The sequence below is a fragment of the Pelobates fuscus genome, chromosome 2 (assembly GCF_036172605.1).
Source record: "Pelobates fuscus isolate aPelFus1 chromosome 2, aPelFus1.pri, whole genome shotgun sequence".
Lineage (NCBI taxonomy): Eukaryota > Metazoa > Chordata > Amphibia > Anura > Pelobatidae > Pelobates > Pelobates fuscus.
In genome coordinates this window covers 220,811,443-220,837,012 of record NC_086318.1, presented here as the reverse complement: position 1 = coordinate 220,837,012, position 25,570 = coordinate 220,811,443, and the positions used below count along the sequence as shown (strand labels likewise).

The 25,570-nt window shown below is 42.4% G+C and overlaps 1 protein-coding gene across 1 annotated transcript in view; it reads left to right on the top strand.

Moving 5' to 3' along the window:
* The window catches only part of WDR27 (WD repeat domain 27), a 501,316-nt gene that overhangs the window by 113,642 nt on the left and 362,104 nt on the right, over nt 1-25,570 (top strand). Inside the window, exons 11-13 of the mRNA XM_063443196.1 lie at nt 7,886-7,967; nt 16,057-16,131; nt 24,402-24,508. Of these exons, the coding sequence (XP_063299266.1) occupies nt 7,886-7,967; nt 16,057-16,131; nt 24,402-24,508 (264 nt within the window). The remainder of the gene's footprint in view (nt 1-7,885; nt 7,968-16,056; nt 16,132-24,401; nt 24,509-25,570) is intronic.

Genomic DNA, 25,570 nt, shown 5'->3' with positions numbered 1-25,570 from the left:
CTATCACTACTATAAAGGTTGTACCCAATCGCAAAGTCGGCCCAGTGCTCTAAAAACCCCAAACCCTCCTTCCTGCACCAAGACTTAAGCCACGCATTGACCTCTCTAATCTCCCGCTGCCTTTCCACTGTAGTGCGTGTCACAGGTAATATCTCAGAGAATACCACCTTGGAGGTCCTTTTCTTAAGTTTGCTACCTATTGCCCTGAAATCATTCTTTAGGACCTTCCATCTTCCTCTTACTTTGTCATTGGTACCAACATGGACCATGACCGCTGGGTCATCCCCAGCCCCTCCCAATAATCCATCCACTCTGTCAGCAACATGCCGGACCCGAGCACCCAGGAGACAGCAAACTGTCTGGTTGAGCTGATCAGAGCGGCAGATTGCCCTATCTGCTCTCCTAATGATAGAGTCCCCTACCACTACAACCTGTCTTGCCTTCCTTACATTTTGATCCTCACCCGTACTAGGGGGGCTGTTAGAAGTAACCGCTTCCTCTAATACAGCTACTCCTGAGCTGATGCTCCGAACATCTTCCGTCAGACGGGCAAATCTACTAGGTTGCACCAAATCAGAACTAGCTAGCCCTTTCCTCTTCCCTCCCCCCCTGCTCCCTCGCCCCACTGTCACCCAGCTACATGCCTGTTCCCCATCTGTCTTATCTCCTCCCTCTCCACTACCTGTCCCCACTAAACTCTGCTCAGTGAGCAGCAGACTCCTCTCAAGATTGTCAATCTCCCTCAAAGTTGCGATTTGCTTCTCAAGAACTCCAATCTGAGCTTCCAGAGAAGCCACTCACACACAACCATCACAGAGGTATGGACCCTGGACGGGTACATCCAGGCATCCATACATGCAACAAGATGTGCATTGAGTCAAACCAGCAATCTTGCTAACACTCATTTCCCCAGATACAGAACAATAAAACAATTACCTTGATAGTATAAACCCCTGGTTAGTTTCAACTCCTGGTTTTCAAACTCCTACTTGAAAGAGTCTGCTTTCAGGTAATGTGAGCAAGCTCAGTGAGTTAAGGGTGTGCCTTTATGGGGATACAAATCCCACACAGGTGGAATTAATGAACACTCCCCCAATCAATCAAGCAGCAGCACAAAAGTGGGGGTAAAACCAGAACACAGAAGAAAAATTATATATATATATTTTTTAAAACAAAACTTTTTTTTTTAACCCCTTAGCGACCGAGGACGGTTCAGGACCGTCATCGGCATTTTTGCATTGCCGACCGATGACGGTCCTGAACCGTCCTAACGGTGCAATGTACTTACCCGATCGCCGTCGTTCCCCCGGCGGCGATCGGCGGTGCTCCTGGTGTGGGGAGACTGTCTGCAGCCCAGACAGTCTCCCCATGGCAGATTAGGACCCCTGGGGCCATGTGATGGCTCAACAGGGCGACCACGTGGTCACAATAGGTGTCCATGTGTCTGCCTGCAGGGGGACTGCCTGTGCTGGCAGGCAGTCTCCCTGTTAGTGTAAAATCATAAAAAATAAATAAAGGTACATGTTAATAAAAATAAAAAATATTATATATGTGTGTATATATATGATATATAGACATATTATATTTATATAATATATGTCTATATATCATATATATAATATCATACTAAGTGTATTTTTATATTAATATGTACATATATTAATATAAAAATACACTTATGATTAAATTACACACGTATATATATATATAATATATATAATAACTATATATTGTATATATATATTATTATAAAATACAAATAATAAGTAAATTAAATTAAAAATAATAATATTTTTTTTGAAAAATTACATATCTATATGAAATTTTATTCTAACTGTATTTTGATATTAAAATATATATATTTATATCAAAATACACTTAGAATGAAATTGTATATATATCTATGTATATATAAATAAATAAAAATAATACGAAATATACATATGTCCATATACAAAATTACATAAATAATTATATAAATATACACGTAGACTTCAAATATATAAATATGCATATATATTTAAATTCTACGTGCATATTTATGTAATATTTTTACATAATTAAGTAATTTTATTAATTGAAGTTTGAGGGACCTGCCTGCCAACCCAGGCCGAAATTCCAGAGAATTTAATTTGCTAGCACTGTATTTTACCCTGTAACGTTCTATGACACCCTAAAACATGTACATGGGGGGTACCGTTTTACTCGGGAGACTTCACTGAACACAAATATTAGTGATTCAAAACAGTAAAACCTATCACAGCGATGATATTGTCAGTGAAAGTGACTTTGTTTCGCATTTTTCACACACAAACAGCACTTTTACTGATGATATAATTGTTGTGATATGTTTTCCTGTTTTGAAACACTAATATTTGTGTTCAAGAAAGTCTCCCGAGTATTACAGTACCCCCCATGTACAGATTTTATAGCGTTTTTGAAAGTTACAGGGTCAAATAAATGGGTCAAATATTTTTACATTGAAAATGGCCAGGTTGGTTATGTTGCCTTTGAGAGCGTATGGTAGCCCAGGAATGAGAATTACCCCCATGATGGCATACCATTTGCAAAAGAAGACAACAAAAGGTATTGCAAATGGGGTATGTCCAGTCTTTTTTAGTAGCCACTTAGTCACAAACACTGGCCAAAATTGGCGTTCAATTTAGTTTTTTAGTTTTTTCACACAGAAAACAAATATGAACGCAATTTTACAGATTAAACAAAAATAAAATACAAACCACTCTCCACAGCATATTGGCTAACCTTGGCAGAGGAGGACCACTGGAATCAAGTAAGGGAATTAAACTTTTTTTAAACCCTTTCATGGATCAAGGGGAATAGGAACTCTATGGTGTTAGGAATACATATTTGTATCTTTTTAACTGTAAAGTTTTCCTTTAAATCATTGCAATTAGTTATGATGGTCAAGTGGACACTGAAGTTTAGGGATTTCCTTCTTAGATTTTTCACAGGAAGTCTTAATGCCTAGAGCTAGTTCTGCCCCCATCCCAGTAAATAGTTTAATTACTACAGAGGCGTTTAGTGAGGTAAATCTTGAAGGAAAGACTATAATATATGCACTTAACTGCAAGCACCTTTGTGTTCATTGCTCTATGTGGCTGCTTAAGAAAGAGGGTGGGAATTTCGCTAAAGTGAGAGGCCAGGCTTGCTAGTTTTGCTTACTTCAGTAACTATGGCTACATTCAAGCATGATAAACGTTACCGACAGATATCTGGTCCCGGTCATTTGTGTAATTTATAACATGTAGAGAGGTCAGAGGTTCTGTTAGATAAGTATCCAACCTGATAACATGCGATTATAAAATACTTCAGTGCTTGAAGACTCAAAGGGCACTGCATATTTATTCAAGGATACATGAGACAATGACAAAAATAAAATAAAGTATATGTGTGTTGAGTGGAAATTACAGAAAGAAAAATAACCATCTTACAAACAGAAATTATGTGAAGAATGACAGCAGAGAATGTGTGTGTGGTGAAATGGATGTACGGTATGTATGTATGAATTAATGACAATTTCCAGCTATCTCTGAAATTATTATATACAATTTCCTGTCTCCTAAAAAAATCCTTGTGGCTCTTGACTTGTTCCCTAGTGCTATGTGATGCAATGTACTGCATAGCTGTAGTCAGCAGATACTTTAGTTAGCACTGTTTGTAGTTGGCTCCAAATCAACGGAGAGGAGGGTTTACACTTGGATTGACAAGCGACATATGGCCTGTCCTAACTTAATCCTTAACCGTTTGATGAGTTAACTTTTTAAAATGCCACAAGTTTGAAATATATGCTATCATACAGATAAAATTTAAATGTATACATTAAATAAAACAATCCATGCTCCACAAGGCTAACTGACAGCCTACCCCCTAAAGGCAGACTATGAATGAATGGCAACTAGAACACTGATTCTAATGCCATGTCCCCTCCTACATCTTGAAGTCTGCCAGGCAGATTGAACTGCATTGCAGATTTGAGAATGTGGGACCGGTCCCCGTGACCCATTTTTTTTTGAAAAATTTTTTTAGGGACAGGACACCAAAATGCAGGATTGTCCTAGCAAAATTGGAACTGACAGCACTACTGTGGTTAGCTGAAAACTTCAAGTGGTGTTTGTGATTAAGTGTGTTTTTATGTATGTGTGTTTGTTAATGATTACTTATAAATATGTGTCCTTGAAAGTGGTTTATTATGCATTTTAGTGTACATGGCTAATTAGGAGTGTGAGCAGCTAACTATGCATTTGCATGGCAGGATGTGTTGCTACTTTGTGTATAAAACTGATTATGTATAACTTAAAATTTAGCTACATAGGCATGTGTTATAGTGAGTGCCTAACGCACATGTGCACACAATTAGCCATACTCTCACAATTCATGAAGATAAAAAATTCTGGCTATGCTGATTTAGAGAGAAATCATTGAATATAAAGTTTAATGATAAAGTAATAAAATGCATTATTTCAGTAGACTCCGCTATTGTGCTAATTCAAGTAGTTTGTCTGAGATGACATAGCAGGGAATATATGAAATATAAATTGAGTTGTATGAAATGCCCTGGCTGTGTCTTTTTAAAAGACAATTGTGGTGTCAAAGTCAAAAACTTGCCGCTATCTATTTAGAAATAAACATACAGCAGAGGTAATAGCTGCTTTTATTTTCTGAACTGCAAAATAGTCTTACAACAAAGACAGCAGATCCTTGTTATTCCAACTCGGTTTTGGGGAACATGTTGAAATTCCCTTAGCAACACACACCAAAGCTCAATGGGGTTATACACTAACCAGAATATTGGGGCGGATTGAAAGCGGAACTGCAAAATTCAGGCCAGAGTAGCTATTTTATGTTTTCCCTCTGAGATATCTGAGCAGTAACTCTGGCCAATCAAGTGTCCATAAGTTCAGTACATTTTATATGTTATGATACATATTCTGGTATGGTGGGCTTTGCTCTCTTAGACCAGTGTTTCCCATTTGCGAGAACAAAACTGGTGTTCTGCCACAATTTGACACGCTGTGTGTATCTGTGTGTCAGTGTCTGTATGTGTATCTTTATGCCAGTGTGTGTATATATGTGTGTATGTGCCAGTGTGTGTATCTGTGTGTCAGTGTATCTCTTAGTGCAGTGATGGCGAACCTTTTTGAGCCCGAGTGCCCAAACAGCAATACATGCCAACTTTTTTCCCTCAAAGTGCCAACACGGCAATTAAACCTGAATACTGAGGTTTAAGTTTAGAAAAAACAACTTGTACAGTTGTCCGAACTAATTAACAACTTTTGTTTTAAAAGAACTGCTGAATACATACACACAGTCTGCTGAATACACTGACACACACAAGACTGCTGAATACAGAGACTGATGAATACACACACACACACACAGTCTGCTGAATACACATACACACAGTCTGCTGAATACACATACACACAGTCCGCTGAATACACACACACAGACTGCTGAATAAACACACACTGCATTGAGGGGTGTGAGCAGGTACGTTATAGCCACGAGGCAAACAAGGCATTTGCCTTGGGCGGCATTTTCCGGGGGGCAGCAAAAAACGCCGCCCCCAAATGCCTAGGGCAATTGCCTTGTTAGCCTTGCGGCTGACTGACAAGGAGGGCTGCTGGGCGATCGGGCGGCACTGGCGGGCGGGCGGATGACGAGGGAGCACTTCCTCTGAGCTTTCTGCTCAGCTCCCTCGCGCGCCGCCCGCAGAGTGAGGCTGGGAGCCGGAATATGACGTCATATTCCGGCTCCCAGCCTCACTCTGCGCGCGGCGCGCGAAGGAGCTGAGCAGATAGCTCAGAGGAAGTGCTCCCTCGTCAGCTGCCCGCCCAGCAGCCACTGGACCACCAGGGAGAAAGAGACCCCCCCAGCATTCCCAAAGGTAAGGAGGCTGGGGGGGAGGTAAAAAAAATGTGTATATATATGTTAATTATTATTATTATTATTATTATTTTATTATTTATATAGCGCCAACAAATTCCGTAGCGCTGTACAATGGGGTTAATGTTAGTGTGTGTCTGACTGTTAGCCTGTTAGTGTGAGTGTGTGTCTGCTAGTGAGTGGGTGTGTGCCTGTTAGTGTGTGTGTCTGTTAGTGTGTGTGTGTGTGTGTGACTGTGTGTGTGACTGTGTGTGTGTCAGTGAGTGTGTGTGCCTGGTAGTGTGAGTGTGTGTCTGCTAGTGAGTGTGTGTGTCTTCTAGTGAGTGTGTGTGCCTGTTAGTGTGTGTGTCTGACTGTGTGTGTCTCTTAGTGAGTGTGTTTGTGTCTGCTAGTGAGTGAGTGTGTGTCTGTTAGTGTGTGTGTGTGTGTCTGACTGTGTGTGTGTCTGTTAGTATGAGTGTGTTTGCCTGTGAGTGTGTGTGTCTGTTAGTGAGTGTTTTTCTGTTAGCTAGTGTATGCGTATCTTTCAGTGAATGTGTGTGTATGTGTGTATTTAGAAGGCGGGGCGGGGCGCCTGAGTTTTGTCCTGCCTAGGGCAGCACAAAACCAGGATACACCACTGGGTGTGAGGGGTGCTGTGCGTGGGAGTAAGGGTGCTGTGCTGTGGGGGGAGGGGTGCTGTGTGTGCGTTGTGGGGTGAGGGGTGCTGTGTGTTGTGGGGGGAGGGGTGCTGTGTGTGTGTGTGTTGTGGGGGGAGGGGTGCTGTGTGTGTGTTGTGGGGGGAGGGGTGCTGTGTGTGTGTTGTGTTGTGGGGGAGGGGTGCTGTGTGTGTGTTGTGGGGGGGAGGGGTGCTGTGTGTGTGTTAGGGGTACTGTGTTTGGGAGGGTTAGGGGTAGTGTGTGTTGTGGGGAGGGGTACTGTGTGGGGGTAGGGTTGCTTTGTGGGGGGGTAGGGGTGCTGTGTGAGGGTTAGGGGTGCTGTGTGGGGGCAGGGGTGCTGTGCGGGGGGCAGGGGTGCTGTGTGGGGGGCAGGGGGTGCTTTGTGTGGGGTAGGGGTGCTGTGTGGGGGGGTAAAGGTGTTAAAAAAAAAAAAAAAAGTATGCTACATCAGTATCCCCCCTTCCCTCCTTCTTACCTTTAATGAAGGAGGGGGGGTGGGGGGGGGGAGGACAGCCATCCCTGGTGGTTCGGTGGTGGTAAGTTCCTGTTCTCCTGCGCGATGCTGTGTGGAGCGTTGCAATGGTAACGTGTGGCAACGCACCACACAGCTTGCTCGCGGGAGGACAGGGGAGCTGCTTCCTAGAGCCCCTGCCTCCCGACACGGAAGCAGAGTAGGCGCCTGCCGTTTCGGGCAGGCAGGTGCCAACTCTGCATTGATGGCGAACCTCTGGCCGCGTGCCGACAGAGAAGGCCACCACAGTCCTAGTGTGTGTGTGAATGTGTTACAGTGTGTGTATCTGTATCTCAGCGTGTGCATCTGTGTGGCAGTGTATCTGTCTGTATCTGTGTATGTGTCAGTATATATATGACTGTGTGTTTCTGTTTTTTTATTTTTATCTGTGTTAGTATGCATGTGGCAGTGTATGTACAGACATTCTAGCAGTCAAACACCAACACATCATGCAAACACAAACATGACATACAAAGACACCGCTGATCTCCAACTCCAAAAATATATACAAACATTCAAACACACCCTTCACTCAAACACCGATACTACACACACATGTTTATCTGCATTTAAAATCCAACACTACTTCCAAACACACCACTGCATGCAAATGCAAACAGCGCAATTATTTTTGGGTGGTGGGGGATTCCACGATTTTGGTATACTATGTCAAAGGTTTCCACTGGAAAAAATTATTGGGAAACCCTGTTTTAGATCATTGAAGCCTCAGTGCTGAGAGTTATCTGGTATGTATTCAATTTGTAATTTTTTTTTTAATGTCTATTATGGCCTTATACTCTTAAACCAGCAGGTACAAAGAACTTGGTAAAGGACCAGCCGCTTGTTTTCCATAATAAAGTTAAATCATCTGGCTATTCTGCAGCACCAAGGTAAGAAATAGCAATCAAAGTCAATGATTTATACTTCTATATTTGAAAAATAAATCGTACTAATGAATTTTGGAACATTGTAATTGCAAATATCTGTCCATCTAGTTATTTCTGAATATCTATATTTTTTTACGTAATAGACTAGAACCTAGAGCATATGCGATTATATTCTTGGACACACAGAATTTGTTGAATTATAGATATTGTTTAATGTATGTGTATCTTGTATAGCTCAAGGCATTAGATTATTAATATTATATTTATATAGCGTCAACAAATTCCGTAGCATATGAGGAAGGGAACCCTTCTGGCTGTCTGGTTGACAGCTGAGAGTTGTTACCATTGGGGGATATTAAAGTTTTCTTGAAGGCAAAAGACACAACCAGTTAACATTATTTTGTTATAGTGGAAAATGTATTCATACTTACCGTAATTTTCTTTTCCTGGCTATTATTCATGGCAGCATATACACATGGGTTAGCTCCTCCGCTACAGCCGATAGGACAGGAAAACCACCAAGGTTTTAAAAGGAGGCTCCATCCCTAAGGTCCTCAGTCAGTTTACAAGCTCTACAGTACATAAAAAGAGACATTAATGGGTGGGAAGTATATGCTGCCATGAATAATAGCCAGGAAAATTACGGTAAGTATGAATACATTTTCCACTTTCCTGGCTAATCATGGCAGCATATACACATGGGGAATACCCTCGCTTTCAAAGGGAGGGACAGAATAGCCAATCAAATAATCAGAATAATTCAACATAGATAGAAGAATGAACTGAGTTAAGTACTTGAGTACCAAATTGTGCATCATAGACTATTTTAACGAACAGTATGAAATGCCAGACAAACATGTCTAAAGAGGTTCAAATGCTAGCTTACAAAAAGTGTCAGCAGAAACCATTGCCATGGCAACCCATGATGCTGCAACAGCATGAGAGGAGAGTGCCCCGATACCCTCCAGCACAGGTAGAGAATGGACATGATGTCCAAATTGTGCCTCATTAATTGCTTCAATGTCCAATATGTAATGCAGGACAAACTAGTTCAAAAAGGTCCAAATGCCAACTTTACAAAGTTTCAGCAGAGACCATTGCCATGGAAGCCCACGAGACGCTGTAACAGCACTAGTGGAGAATGCCCCGAATCTTTTGGTACAGGTAGAGAATGGCATTGAAAGGCTTTCATGTTAGGCAGGATCTCTGGTGCTATCCTGTTGAAATTCAGTGAATGGGGGTACACAGGATCAAGCCTGGAGTTCACACATTCACCTTGCTGAGGTACCAGTCACCAGCAACAGCAACGTCTGTGCTAACATCATGGAAGCTCCTGCTAGAGGTTCAGTCAGAGTCCGTGAGACCAGTGGTACGTCACATATTGGTTTCAACAACCTTAGCGGAGGCTTGAGTTCAATTGTTGCTTACATGAAGCAAAGCACCAGGGGCATCAACGCTCAATCGGTACCCTTCAGTACAGGTAGAGAATGACATAGATAAGCATTCACCATAGGCAGGATCTTCAGGTGCCAAATGCAAGATGACCATATCTGTTGAAAAGTAGTGAAAGGGGGTTCACAGGATCAAGCCTGGAGTTCACCCATTCTCCTTACTGGGGTACCAGCCACCAGCACTTTCTGTGCTACCACCATGGAAGCTCCTTCTAGAGGTTCGAATAATGGTTCAGTCAGGGTCCGTGAGACCAGTGGTACGTCACATATTGGCTTCACCACACTCAGTGGAGGCATGATTTCAATCAATGCCTATATGAAACAAAGTGCAGCTAAGTGCTCCTCTAGAGTGTTATAACACAGAACTTTTCAAGGCCTGAACGAGGAGTAATTCCAACAGACAAAAGCATGTCAAGCTTAGTAAAGCCTGTACAGGATTGTAAGAGGATCTCATTGACCGTCTCAGGGATGCCTATACTAATATGGACTCCCGCACCAACACCAGAACTTGAGGATCCTGGTGTGTCATGGGGCCTTGGACGTACTGGAATTTCCCTTGGAGGTTCCAGAATCATCTTATTCATCATAGGAATTAGAGTCGACACGGTCTTCCACTGTCACCTTTTGCATTGCCTTTTTAGGAAAGTCGAAAACAGGAAAATATGTACATCAGACTAAAATTCTAAATTTGAGTCAGTGTATCCTGAACCTGAGCATTCTGGTCCTAGCATGTAAAAAATACTTCTGGACCTGGTAGTTCCAGGAAATGGCCATCAGATCTATGTAGGGTATCAGACAATCTGCGTCAACCCCGAGGATACGTCAGGACATGGTTGCCAATCCACCTTGTCCACAGTTATTCGGCTCCAGCAAACAGCCATTGTATTCTGAGCCACTGTTTGTTCTTCTGTGCCCTGATCATTATGGGCTGGAATTCCAACAATACGTATCTGTGAGACCCATCTTGATAGATATAGGATACAGGTGCATTGATATTTGAGCAAATTTGGACCCACTCGTTCTTCAGCAAGCCTCTGAAGTGAAGAAGAGCCTTGAAAATGACTCGTAATTCCATACAAATGAATGGAAATATTGTGCAACATGATCCAAACACTGTGCAACCAATCTTATAAAAACTGGAATTCAAGCTAATAATTGACCAATGAGCCTCTGTTCACTGGAAACTCAGAGATCTAATCCCTCTTTCAGCTGCCAGGGTAAGATGTAACTCCACTGATGGGGACATAGTAAGTGGCTGGCTCCAATAATCTTTCTCTTGTTAGACCAAGATAGGAAGGATCTGTAAGGAATCCAGAGATGCCATTGGGCCCATCTGACAAGTCTGCTGGTGGAAGCCAGGAGTCCTAGTAGTTGCATCTATTTTCTTGCTGTTACCAATCAGAAATTAAGAAACTGGGAGAGAAAACCTTTACAATCTGTGGAACTGTTCCCGAGATAGGGAAAAGCAGAGCATAGAATTTTCCACTCGGGAATGTCAACCACTGAGCTGGTCTGAAACTGCTTTTCTTGATATTCATCAAGCAGCCAAACTAGGAGTTATGAAAGAACTATATACCTCTGTGTGCCTGCCTTCTGAGGGTCTAAGGCTATCACAAGTAGATCCTCCAGATAATGGAACCAGGTGGAGTTATGTACTCTCAATAACACTATAAGCACATACAAAGATTCTTGGGGCCGCATTGAGGCCAAATGGTAGGGCACTAACATGGAAGTTCTCTTCTGAGATAATGCCAAAGATTTCTTCTACAGATTGGACTGAAAGTAAGCATCCTCGAGATATATAGAGGTAAGGAAATTATCCTTCCAGATTGCTTGAGATATGGATCTGATTGACTCCATCCCGAAGACTCTGACATTCATCCTCTTGTTGGCCCCTCTTAGGTCCAGTGTAGGCTGAGAGGCGAAACTTGTCCCTGGAACTGCTCTTGTTCTGGGACCTAAAAAAAAAAAAAAATCACCTCTTCGTCCAGAAGGCTTCTTCCTTCAGTGCTTTACCTTTTGATTCATTGGTCTTAATACTCCTGTTGGTATGGAGACTCCTTTGCCTGAAGAAAAAACTCCAGTCTATATCAATCTGGACCATGGATACCACTCAAGCCTCCAGAGTATGACGAGCCCAGGTATGTGTGATCAGAAAAATGAGGCTCCTAGTACTGGAGGAGATATGTTCTTTGCTGAAGAGCAAAACAACTGCTTTATAGCTCCATTAGAACCTTAAAAGGCAGGTTTACCAACTGCCATGAGTTACCTCTGGAGTATTCCCTGCAGGGCCAGTAGCTCCATGTAACTCAGAAATACTGGTCACTGGAGGTTCTCCGGTCAGACTATGAGGAGCTGGGATCCTTGGAACTTCAATCCTGAGGAACCAATATCTTGCAGCCCTCATTCGCCTTTTTTTTTTTTCTTCAATTTGACCATTTTTCTTTTTCTTGCATAAAGGGTAAAAGAATAAGGGGGTACAGAAATAAAGAGAAGGTGGGGGTTACATGCGTGGGTGTTATATATATTGCATTGGTTTATACAGATTTGTACAAAGCATATGGTGTCTCTCAATGTTGTATATATATTTGTACAGTTTTGCACATTTCTACAGGGTGTAACATTGTTTTGAATAGGACCCCTTCCGTTCACGTTCACAACATGAGCGGGACATTTGTACATAACCAGGGAGTAAAGTCAGGTGTGCCGTCTTTCCAGAGCTCTTGCGTGGGTCTGTGAGTCTTATGTCGGAGTGGGGCCTAGAGGGCTAATGCAAATGGAGCGAAGGATAGAGGGGGTCAGGGGGGATGCTCCAATCTGAGTGAAGTTTTTATCGATAGGGTCCATTGGGTACACACCACGGGTTCAGCCCCGTTGTCCATGTTTCGTCTCCTATCTCCCAGCAGTCAGACGGGTGTCCTGACATTGTGACATTGAATGTTTGTGCGCCCTTTCTGCTAATTTTAGTGTGTAGTTCTCTCAGCCCATGTTCTCCAAACCTCCCTTTTCCAGGATTGGCGTTTTGTCATGGGACAATAAGTGTTTCGTAGCTCCCTACCGTAGATAAATACTTAGTCAGTTCCTGCATAGTCGCTACGGTTGTTGAAAGCCAATTCCTGGCGATATGTGTCAAGGCAGCAATTTGAATATGGTGTATCAAATATCTGTCGGCTGGGGGAATTGGTCTCCGTACATGAACAGTAGGAGAGAGGCTGGGGAGTTGGGGACTGTGATACCTGTGTGCGAGTGGATGAGGGAGAGAACTTCTTTCCAGTAGCTCTGTATGATGTCACAGCCCCACCATATGTGTAGGAAAGTGCCCGTATCTTTATGACATCTCCAGCAGGTACTTGAGTGGGTTGGCAATATTTTAGCCAGGCGTGTGGGGACCATGTACCACCTATATGCGATTTTGCGCATGAGTTCCATATGGGCTGCGCAGGCTGATCTGCCCTTGTAGCTGTTGATGGCTTTGAGCCAGGTGGTCTCAGGGATGTGGTGGCCTATATCTGTTTCCCAAGCTTTGGCCCATGAGAGGTGGCAAAGTTCTGTGTTGGTGTTCAGGAGCGTGTAGATAACGGATATGGGGCCCTTGGCAGGTGCACCTGCGATCAGGTGTTTCTCAAATTGTGTAAGGGGGCGCTTGGGGGTCTGGTGTTGGGATCTTTACATGTGCGTGCCACCAGGATCGGAGTTGTCTATACGAGAAGTGTGCCACGTTAGGGATAGTGTGTTTAGGGCTAAGGACGGGAAACGTCAGCAGCGTTCCCTTATGTCGCAGGTCATGTAGTTGGGTGACTCCACATCTGTTCCATAGTTTGAAATTAAACTCAGGGATCAGCTCCGCCAACGCCCTGAGGGTCATGTCCATTGAGATAGGGTGGCAACCGCACAGGCGTGCGCGGGAGATGTCCCATATTTTTAGGGTGGCCGTCGTGGCTGGAAGCGCCTGTGTCATGTCTGGTCTTTGGGAGGGTGTTAGCCACATCAGGGTGGTTATATTGAGCCTATGCGTCCAGAGGCCCTTGATGGACATCCATTGTGGTGGGTCTGTACGATGATGGGCCGCTACTAGGCTAGTTAGGATTGACGCTTTATGGTACCCAGCAAGGTTAGGCAGGCCCATACCTCCTGCGCTTGTGGCCCCATAGAGGGTGTTTGTGCCTATCCGGGGCTTTTTACCGTTTCATATGAACAGATTGATTTGTTTTTGCAGCGCTTGGAAGTAACGTGCAGAGGCAATCAGTGGTATTGTCCGAAATAGGTATTGCAGTTTGGGCAATATCACCATTTTTACCGCTGCTATGCGTCCCGACCAGGAAATATACTTATTTTTCCTTTGCTGGAGGGTTTTGGCTATTTCCTTACTCAATTTGACATAATTGAGGTCGTAAAGGTTTGGGAGGTGGTGGGGAAGTCTAACTCCTAAGAAGGTGAGGTAATCCTCCCTCCAATCATACGCAAATTCCCTCACAAGGTCAGACTTATAGGTGCTCTCCATCCTCACCCCCATGGCCTGTGTTTTTGTGAGATTAAGCTTATAATATGAGCATTTGTTGTAGGAATGTAACAGGTCGTGAAATGCTGGTAGTGATGATTTGGGTTCAGTGATAGTGAGGAGTATATCGTCAGCGAATAGGTTCAGTTTCATCTCCCTCCCCTCTATCGCCCCTGATTAGAGCCGCCAACGGCTCTAGCGCCAGGATATACAGCACTGGTGACAGAGGGCACCCCTGCCGAGTCCCGTTGCTTATGCTAAAAGGGGTCGACCTAAAGCCTGCATTGAATACTGTCGCAGTCGGCTTACTGTAAAGTGCCTTAACTACCGCCAGGAATTGGGGGGGAAAGTTACATTTTTCGAGGACTGCTTGTAGGAAAGACCAGTTCAAGCGGTCAAAGGCCTTTTTGGCGTCTAATGAGAGGAGTATGCTATTGGGGGATATCCTGTGCATGCTTTGTAAAAGGGCGAGCGCTTTGCGCGTCCCATCCGCTCCTTGCCTCCCACCTATGAGGTCTACCTGGTCAGAGTGTATCAGGGTGGGGAGAATACGTTTTAACCTAGTCGTGTAAACTTTCGCCATTATTTTAATATCAGTATTCAGCAGGGAGATGGGTCTGAAGTTAGCTTGCCTGGCTTGGGCAGCGTGGCTACATTAGCCTCTCGCATTTCTTGTGGGAGTTTGCACTCAGTAGATGCTGTCGCAAATAGTTTAGCCATCTGCAGGGTTAGGAGTAGTGGGAGTTGGCACCCAAACCACTCCAATGGGCAGAAGTGGTCTGGGTGCCCGGAGTGTCCCTTTAATGAGACTTTATGATTAAAAACGTAATATTCATTAAACTAACACTCCAAGCACCATAACCACTATAGCCCAATGTGGTGGTTATGGTGCAAGGAGTGCCCTGGTACATCCCATCGTCACATATCAAACTGTTTTAGCACAGTTTGACAGCTTACCTTGTTTCCATCCGCAGATGCATCTGAAACTTTAGGGCTTCTCCAGCAAGGTCACCAGATTGTATTGTAGAGGACAGAAGGGTTATGCAGGAGTGGGTTCACTGTCTGAAAGCGTCATCTGAGCATTCTCAGCCAATGAGTGCAGTCCTTCATCAGCTGTGCTTTACAGCAACACCCAGTCGTATCCTGCCAGATGTCTCTGAGTAAATCTGGCCAATGCTCAGCTTCTCCTCTCAGACAATGAGCATTGACCTACAGGTTGAACTCATTTCCATATGCCCACCCAGACTTTCTTGCGGTAGTAACCATCACTGCAAATTTGAGATTTCTGTGGGAAAAGCAAGTTTTACTGGTGTGTGCAAGTTTGACTGATGTGTGCAGATATGTGTGCAAGATCCAGTGAATTCACTCAATAAATACCAACTTCAAGGCTCACAAAATTGAATTTTTTTTTTTTAATACCTGACTTGGGCAGAAAAAGACATGTATTTACAGTATAGCGCTACAGAACTTGCTGGCACTATATAAATAATAAAATATTAATATGATCATACATTGCATAAGCCTGCCACAACTCCAATGTCCTCCTTTTTGAGGGGTTAGAGGCTTAAGTGTAGTGTTAGGAGCTATAGTGGGGGTTAGAGGCTGAAGTAAGGGGTTAGAAGCAATAGGGGGATTAGGGGCTATAGTGGAGGGTGAGGAACTGTAGTGGGGGTTAGGGAATGTAGTGCGATAGATAAGAGACTAAGGGAAAGGTATTGAACAAAAATCAACAACACTGAGGCTTAACTTGGGCCAGGGACGGGGATGGTGAATGATGGTGGTCCAGTGGAAAAAGCAGCATGTCTGTGGGTGCAGACAGCTTCTTACGTCTGGCGCTGGAAAATTTATTAGAAGGTTGCTGCAGTAACCTGGAAGTTTTACCTCTTTTCCCTCATCGTCAGGGGCCGGCTTGTGACTACAACCAGCGGCTTCTGGGGTAGGGGCGGCAAAGGAGACCTTTTGATCTTCCTGTTGGTTTGTCCAGCATTAGGTGTGCCTAATGTGCACGCCTATGACCTGCTTTTATGATATATATATATATATATATATATATATATATATATATATATTTATTTGTATGTTTATATTTACTGTTTATTTTGCCATAACCATGTCAACTGTTTTAATGTGTGTGTATAAACAGAATGAAAATGTTTTCACCGAAAACTAACAGTAAGAAAACAAGTGAACCTCAAACATGTAAGAAAAATGTAATTAGGTAAGTACATTCATTGTACCTGTGTTCATTGCTGTATTGGGATTGTTTTTTAGTTTAGTCGTGCACTGGTAACCTCTAGTGGTAAATTAGAGTATAATTCTATCTTTAAAATAAAGTGCTGTGTGAACAGTGACTCTTTTATTTTCATAATGTTTCATGTTTTCCTCATATGTCATTCTTTTCTTTTGGCTCATTGCCTTGTGTTGTAACCTTTTTAGGTTCAAGGCACCCTTAATATTTCAATATTTTTCTATGGCTCCACGAGTTAAAACAATTTCATAGGTTGTATATATGCACAGCACAGCGGCTTATACTGGGCCCCTATTCGGCAGAAATGCTTACCGTTCAAGCGAAGATCCATAACCTAATCTTTGGAGGGCCACTGGTAGATTATTTAAAGAAACAATCCTGACACAATAACCACTACATCACGTGTGTGTGGGGGGCAGGTTGTGTGAGGGGTACAGTGTGGGTGGCAATGTGTGAGGGGTACAGTTTGTGAGTGTGTATGTGAGGGTAATGTGTGTGTGTGTGTGTGTATGTGAGGGTAATGTGTGTGTGTGGGGGGGTGGTTAATTGTGTGTATGTGGGGAGTTATTGTGGGTATGTGGGGGTAGGAGAACAGATAAATATATACTTTTATTTATTTTTTTAATTAAAAAAAAACAAAAAAACAATGATTTTGATATCCCCCCTCCCTGCAGAACAAGGCAATCCCCAGGTGGTGAGAGTGAACTCTAGCAGCCTCAGGAGCTGCTAGAGTTCACTCTCGTGAGATTCAGAGCGTTGCCCTGATAATCATGGTAACCCGGTGGAGCTACAGGTTAGTGCTCCCCTGCCGGCTGCCAGCATTACAGTCTCTGATCTCCCCTCCGGTCCTGCAGAGCTGGCAGGGGAGAGTGAGGCACAGTTCCCGGTGCTATGATCATATGATCATAGCACCAGGGAAATATTTTGTGGCACCCCTGTGTGCCTGTGGCTGTGCCCCAGGGCGCCATGGCACACAGTTTGTGAACCACTGGTTAAAGGAAAATATCTTTTTGGGGACTCCCAAATAGAGCATTGCGGTTAGGATTCAGTCAGTATGACTGATTCTGTAAATTTTGTTCAGCTCAGTTCGGAAAAATCTGTGATTTTTTGCATCCAAATCAATTCTCAGCACCGAAATTGGAGGTTCATCAACAACCGCATGGCAGTCAATGATAAACTGAATGCATCCGGTGGGATGCATGTTCGCATATTATCATCCATTAGGACAATAAAGGTAGTGTATGCCTAAGACCCAAGGTCTAGGTAACACAGGTAAGATACAGATCTCAGAAGCCTGCTAAAATTAATAATCTTTAATAAGGTATACTTGACCATGAACAAATAAAACAACATAAATGTGGATACTTAAAGTAGAAAATCACCCAAAACTGTGCAAGAGGAGATTGAAAGGGGCTCAGGGAGTAATGGATGAGGTATCAACTTACGCAAAAGTGCTCTAGATGTATACTCATTACTGGGGAATACAATTGGGAGGTACCAATGTACACTTAGCTACCCGGCTGAATCGTTACAGAACCAAACCTTTAAAGCTGGACCACAGAAGTGTATATTCGTATGGAGGTATAGAGCCAATGAGCTCTTAACAATATAACACTTCAAGATATTGCAACAGGTAATGTTGCATACTTGCTTAGAGGTCACAGGTGGATCATGTGGCCGTCACAGAGTTACACAAGAGGGTACTGCAACTTAAAATAGTGCAGAAATATACATTTGGTCACACCTTTATAGCTAAATGCAGGACAGTAACATGAAGTACTAGGTAGATAGTATAGATATGGGATACTTAGATGTTCCCCTGTTAAATATAAACAGACTCAACACTACTTAGAACTAGCCCCAGTGCTGTATGCACTGACTGGTAGATAGTGTAGATTTGGGATACTTAGATGTTCCCCTGTTAAATATAAACGAACTCAATACTTCTTGGAACTAGCCACAGTGCTGTATGCACTGACTGGTCAAAGCAAGGCTAATAAAGTCGTATTACACACTTAGTATATTAGCTGAAAGCCAACAGATAGTAGTAATAATAGTACAACTCCCTTCTTCCCTCCAAAAAATCTCCAAACAGGCCCCAGCTCCTCTTGTCCTAATACAACACCCCTAACATAGTGAAGTGAAAAATCGTGAGAAAACCGTGATTATAAAATCATCTAAATTCTCTGCATGTCTGCCTAACGCGTTTCGGCGCAGTACAAAGCGCCTTTCTCAAAGGCTGTCATTGAGCAAATGCTCGAGAGAGCTTATTAAGTATAAATCATAGCCGAAATTCGTCCAATCAGCAACGACATGGGCGGAGTTTAAAGTTCGATCCGCCCCTCGTTCATGATGGGTGTAAGAGACATCAGTCTTACAGCCTCTGGCCAATCAGAACGGGTCCAGGGCGGGGCTTAATGCCGGAGCTATGGTTAGATACATCCACCAGTGGTGATGTGTGTTCGAGCTGTCCGTCTTATAGGCTCTGACCAATCAGAGCGGGCGGGGGCGGGACTAAGTGCCGAAACCGAAATCCAGTGTAAAGTGCTGACAGGATCATAGGCTAAACCGCAATATGAGTGTAACAGCAATGGACTGGTTAAAGAACACATCAATGGAGATAATCCAATGGTGGGCTTATAGTACATAATAGTAGCGTCCTATTTTTGTACATATAGAACAGACTGGGAACATATTGACTATTGTCCAGCCGAAGTGACGTTCTTATTTTGGTACATATAGGACAGACTGGGAACTAAATAAGTATTACCCAGTCGAAGGTTAAATCTTGCTGTGTCCATATAGCCTCATAGTTGGAGAGGATCATATGGGTACCTTCGTACTATATATTAGTTGCTGACTGGTAGAACTTAAATTCGGTCGCTAGTAGTATGGTTCATGATAATGGCCTGATAAAGAAGTGATGTGTACAGAGGAGTGTGTACATTAGCAGACCACAAGTATAACGAAATGTGAAGGAAAAATGACTATTGAGAAAAAAGTTCTCATTATAAAAAAGGTTTCATTATAAAATAAAGGGGGTGAAGGAAAAACCTTCATTGAGGCCATTAGGGGACATGGTGTTTAATGTCTGAATCCAGAAACACTCTCTCCTCCTTAGGATGAGATCCAGGTCTCCCCCTCTTTTGCCCACATGGACTTTTTCTATCCCTGCAAATTTGAAGCCTCTAGAGGTATCCCCTTGGTGTGTTCTAGCATGTCTTGCTACAGGGGTGTCTCTATCTGATGAGACTGAATGAACATGTTCCATCATGCGCCTCTTGAAGGGACGTATAGTTTTCCCTACGTATTTTTTACCACATTTGCATGTGAGGAGATAAACTAGTCCAGTTGAATTGCAATTGAAAAATTGTTTTATCAATGTCTTATGTGCACCAGAGGAGTCAGTTATGGATTTAGAGTCTCTATCTATGTAGCTGCAAGCTACACAGCGTCCACATTGATAGGTACCATAGACATTAAGCCAATTTTTCTTATGTTTGTTGTGTTTGGACAGGTGGCTTGGAACTAACAGATCCTTTAGATTCCTACCCCTCTTAGCTGTTATGGAGACATGTGATGGAATCACATCTTTAAGATGTCTGTCCTGTGTGAGTAATGGCCAGAATCTAGCCATAATCTTTTTAGATATATCCCAGCCAGCGTCGAAATTCGCCACACAGCGGATTACTTTCGGGGGTGTGGGTTTAGGGATGTTGTCTAGCAGCACTTCACGGTCACTAAGAAGTGCCCGCTGATAAGCCTGTAAATGATCTTAATCTACGTTTAACTATGGAAATTGGGACATCCTCATTGAACTTTCTTGATTGCACTTTCACTATCACGAGCGATCTAAGGATACAAACTTCTCTCTACCGAAAACCGACATCAACTAACAATATGCTCAATTGGCATAGTTACCATCCTAACCCTCTGAAAAGGGGTATCCCAGTGGGACAATACCTTCGACTAAAAAGAAATTGCTCCACTGAGAAAGACTTCATAGAAAAAGCAGCACTGCTAAGAATAAGATTCAAAGCCAAGGGCTACCCTAACAGGTGCCTCAAACAGGCTTATCAGCGGGCACTTCTTAGTGACCGTGAAGTGCTGCTAGACAACATCCCTAAACCCACACCCCCGAAAGTAATCCGCTGTGTGGCGAATTTCGACGCTGGCTGGGATATATCTAAAAAGATTATGGCTAGATTCTGGCCATTACTCACACAGGACAGGCATCTTAAAGATGTGATTCCATCACATGTCTCCATAACAGCTAAGAGGGGTAGGAATCTAAAGGATCTGTTAGTTCCAAGCCACCTGTCCAAACACAACAAACATAAGAAAAATTGGCTTAATGTCTATGGTACCTATCAATGTGGACGCTGTGTAGCTTGCAGCTACATAGATAGAGACTCTAAATCCATAACTGACTCCTCTGGTGCACATAAGACATTGATAAAACAATTTTTCAATTGCAATTCAACTGGACTAGTTTATCTCCTCACATGCAAATGTGGTAAAAAATACGTAGGGAAAACTATACGTCCCTTCAAGAGGCGCATGATGGAACATGTTCATTCAGTCTCATCAGATAGAGACACCCCTGTAGCAAGACATGCTAGAACACACCAAGGGGATACCTCTAGAGGCTTCAAATTTGCAGGGATAGAAAAAGTCCATGTGGGCAAAAGAGGGGGAGACCTGGATCTCATCCTAAGGAGGAGAGAGTGTTTCTGGATTCAGACATTAAACACCATGTCCCCTAATGGCCTCAATGAAGGTTTTTCCTTCACCCCCTTTATTTTATAATGAAACCTTTTTTATAATGAGAACTTTTTTCTCAATAGTCATTTTTCCTTCACATTTCGTTATACTTGTGGTCTGCTAATGTACACACTCCTCTGTACACATCACTTCTTTATCAGGCCATTATCATGAACCATACTACTAGCGACCGAATTTAAGTTCTACCAGTCAGCAACTAATATATAGTACGAAGGTACCCATATGATCCTCTCCAACTATGAGGCTATATGGACACAGCAAGATTTAACCTTCGACTGGGTAATACTTATTTAGTTCCCAGTCTGTCCTATATGTACCAAAATAAGAACGTCACTTCGGCTGGACAATAGTCAATATGTTCCCAGTCTGTTCTATATGTACAAAAATAGGACGCTACTATTATGTACTATAAGCCCACCATTGGATTATCTCCATTGATGTGTTCTTTAACCAGTCCATTGCTGTTACACTCATATTGCGGTTTAGCCTATGATCCTGTCAGCACTTTACACTGGATTTCGGTTTCGGCACTTAGTCCCGCCCCCGCCCGCTCTGATTGGTCAGAGCCTATAAGACGGACAGCTCGAACACACATCACCACTGGTGGATGTATCTAACCATAGCTCCGGCATTAAGCCCCGCCCTGGACCCGTTCTGATTGGCCAGAGGCTGTAAGACTGATGTCTCTTACACCCATCATGAACGAGGGGCGGATCGAACTTTAAACTCCGCCCATGTCGTTGCTGATTGGACGAATTTCGGCTATGATTTATACTTAATAAGCTCTCTCGAGCATTTGCTCAATGACAGCCTTTGAGAAAGGCGCTTTGTACAGCGCCGAAACGCGTTAGGCAGACATGCAGAGAATTTAGATGATTTTATAATCACGGTTTTCTCACGATTTTTCACTTCACTATGTTAGGGGTGTTGTATTAGGACAAGAGGAGCTGGGGCCTGTTTGGAGATTTTTTGGAGGGAAGAAGGGAGTTGTACTATTATTACTACTATCTGTTGGCTTTCAGCTAATATACTAAGTGTGTAATACGACTTTATTAGCCTTGCTTTGACCAGTCAGTGCATACAGCACTGTGGCTAGTTCCAAGAAGTATTGAGTTTGTTTATATTTAACAGGGGAACATCTAAGTATCCCATATCTATACTATCTACCTAGTACTTCATGTTACTGTCCTGCATTTAGCTATAAAGGTGTGACCAAATGTATATTTCTGCACTATTTTAAGTTGCAGTACCCTCTTGTGTAACTCTGTGACGGCCACATGATCCACCTGTGACCTCTAAGCAAGTATGCAACATTACCTGTTGCAATATCTTGAAGTGTTATATTGTTAAGAGCTCATTGGCTCTATACCTCCATACGAATATACACTTCTGTGGTCCAGCTTTAAAGGTTTGGTTCTGTAACGATTCAGCCGGGTAGCTAAGTGTACATTGGTACCTCCCAATTGTATTCCCCAGTAATGAGTATACATCTAGAGCACTTTTGCCTAAGTTGATACCTCGTCCATTACTCCCTGAGCCCCTTTCAATCTCCTCTTGCACAGTTTTGGGTGATTTTCTACTTTAAGTATCCACATTTATGTTGTTTTATTTGTTCATGGTCAAGTATACCTTATTAAAGATTATTAATTTTAGCAGGCTTCTGAGATCTGTATCTTACCTGTGTTACCTAGACCTTGGGTCTTAGGCATACACTACCTTTATTGTCCTACTGTATATAATACAAGGGTTACCCCCTATTGAGATACGATCTGGACACACTTACCCTATCCCCGCAAGGGGGTACTTTCTTTTTCATATTATCATCCAGTTGCTATTTGCAAGTGAATTGATCATTTGATTTTATTCAAAAAGTTAAATAACCCTCAACTCTGCAATTGTTACACATGTGGCAACATTAAAATAAGAAATAAATACAAATTCTATGGAGGCCAATAAAGGGGATAGGTGGGGACATTATTACTACTAATAAATGGAAACCTATGTTCCCCTCCCCTGGCTTAATGAAGGCTTACTTGGTTATAAAATAGGCATGGTGGACATGCCTGTGGACATTATACACCACCCTAAATATTAGAATACCCTGGGTGGCTTGGGGTTCCCAATCCCATAGTCACCTAACTAAAATAAAACCCCTACTTGCCCCCCTCAGTCTTCTGACTCAAAGAATCTAAACCTGTTAAAAAAATAATATATATATACACACATACATATACACACACACAGTGAGGGATAAAAGTATTTGATCCCCTGCTGATTTTGAACGTTTGCCAACTGACAAAGAAATGATTTCAGTCCTTCACGGCATAGTGTGTTACTATGGTCCCAGCTGCCTTGAGATCATTAACAAGATCCTCCCCTGTAGTTCGGGGCTGATGCCTCACCGTTCTCATGATCATTAAAACTCAACAAAGTGGAATCTTGCATGGAGCACCAGACCGATGGAGACTGACAGTTATTTTGTGTTTCTTCCATTTGCGAGTAATCACATTAACTGTTGTCACCTTCTAACCAAGCTGCTTTGCAATTGTCTTGTAGCCCAGTCCAGCCTTGTGTAGGTCTACAATCTTGTCCCTGACTTCCTTGGACAGCTCTTTGGTCTTGGCCATGGTGGAGAGTTTGGAATCTGATTGATTGCTTCTGTAGACAGGTCTCTTTTATACAGGTAACGAGCTAAGATTAGGAGCACTCCCTTTAATAGAGTGCTCCTAATCTCAATTCGTTACCTGTATAAAAGACATCTGGGAGCCAGAAATCTTGCTGATTGATAGGGGATCAAATACTTATTTCACTCATTGACATGCAAATCAATTTATAACTTTTTTGACATGCGCTTTTCTTTGTCAGTGGGCAAATGTTCAAAATCAGCAGGGGATAAAATACTCTTTTTTTTTTTCAGAGAGAGAGTGTGTGTGCGCGCGCGGAAAAAAGATAGATATATATATATATATATATATATATATATATACTTACCATCAGAAATATTAATTGTTTTAATTATTCTGCTTTTTAGCCCCAAAAAAGGACAAATAAAAGTCCAAAAAGAATCAACACCACTAATTTTTCCCACACTTTGCAATATGACCAAGAGCTCTTTTATTGGATGGCTAGGAAGCCAACCAATCAGAGCGCTCAAACAGCCAAGTCATCACTGTTTCTCGGAGTTCAACTGGCAAGAGGTTTGGGGATGCAGTTAATCATGAGGCACAGAGCTTTTTTACCCTTCTTCCACTAGAGAGCAGTGAGTTGTGACTTTACTGAATTATCTGGTAGCCTGTAACTTGAGCTGCACCATTACAAGACAAGATCTTCTACTTTCTCCAATTAAGCCATGAGAACAGCTCTAACTGAAATTAAGCACATTGATAAGAACTTTAACTTTAAAATTAAGTATATTAAGAATATTTTTAATTGTATTTTCTTTTCCATGTTTTTAGTGGAATAAGAAACAACTACCCTTTGAATGCCCAGGCACCAAGCATCCTTCAGACACAGATACCTTTGGCTAACAAGGCAACACATGCCTGTTGCATTCAATATTCTGGTATGTTTTTTTCATTTTATTCTTTAAAAATAATTTAGTTGACTTGGTTTGATCACATAATGTGTAGTGCAATTCACAGGAGAAACCGATACATGGTGTCACATTGCCATGAACACTACCATTTGCAATTTTATCAGGATTTAAAGGGGACTCTCATGTCCCTGGCTTTTTCATTATGTTTACTTGTTACTATATCTGAGGTATGAAAAATAAAATGAATTATAGAAACCTATTTTCCCGAAACTGGGCACCTCCATCCTAGTTCTCTGTCCGTCATTATCCAGTAAGCATAGAGAAAGCATTCAGTGACCAGGAAAAATGAAACAATATTTCTATTTGTCCTCCACACTTGCAATGTTTTCCGTGGTTTTGCCTTGTCTGAGCCGGATCAGGATGTTTTATGCTAAATCTTTACTATACATTAAAGTAAAAATAGAGCATCCAATGAAAAGGGTTAATATGAGTGGTTGGTGATTTTTAATGTTATGTGTTTTTTTCTTTCCCCCCCCCCCCTAATTTTGTGCATTCCAAACAAGAATTGGCTATTTTTTGGGGTGTTTGCTAAAGCTCCTTAATACCAGTAAATAATCCCCATTGATCTCTAAAATGTTGCCTTCATATGAAACTACAGGGAAAATCATAGGTAAATACCCTGTGTACAGAAAAACATAAAGGAAAAGGACTTAACAGCTACAGGATTGGGACATACAAACATATTTCCTGTTGCAGTTCGCACTAATTTATCAACAGCTGACAGCTGCACCACCATCATTTAGCTCTTTTTGTTACAAATACACATATTTTTCTGTTTTCAGGATCTTCAGAATTCTCAAGAGTGCTTTGGTCAAACTTCACTTGGCCTTCAGTTAATCATGATTTGTTAATGGAATAACACCAATTAATAACTCCCGCCAGCCTCTGGGAAAGTAAAAATCTTTCTGTGTGCTGAGCTTTTTGTCCAATTTAGAAAATTGCACGTGAAAGCCAGCAGTTTTGGACAGTCATATGTCTGTGTTAACCTGCTGTACAAAAGGGACCATATAGTCACCAGAACAACTACAG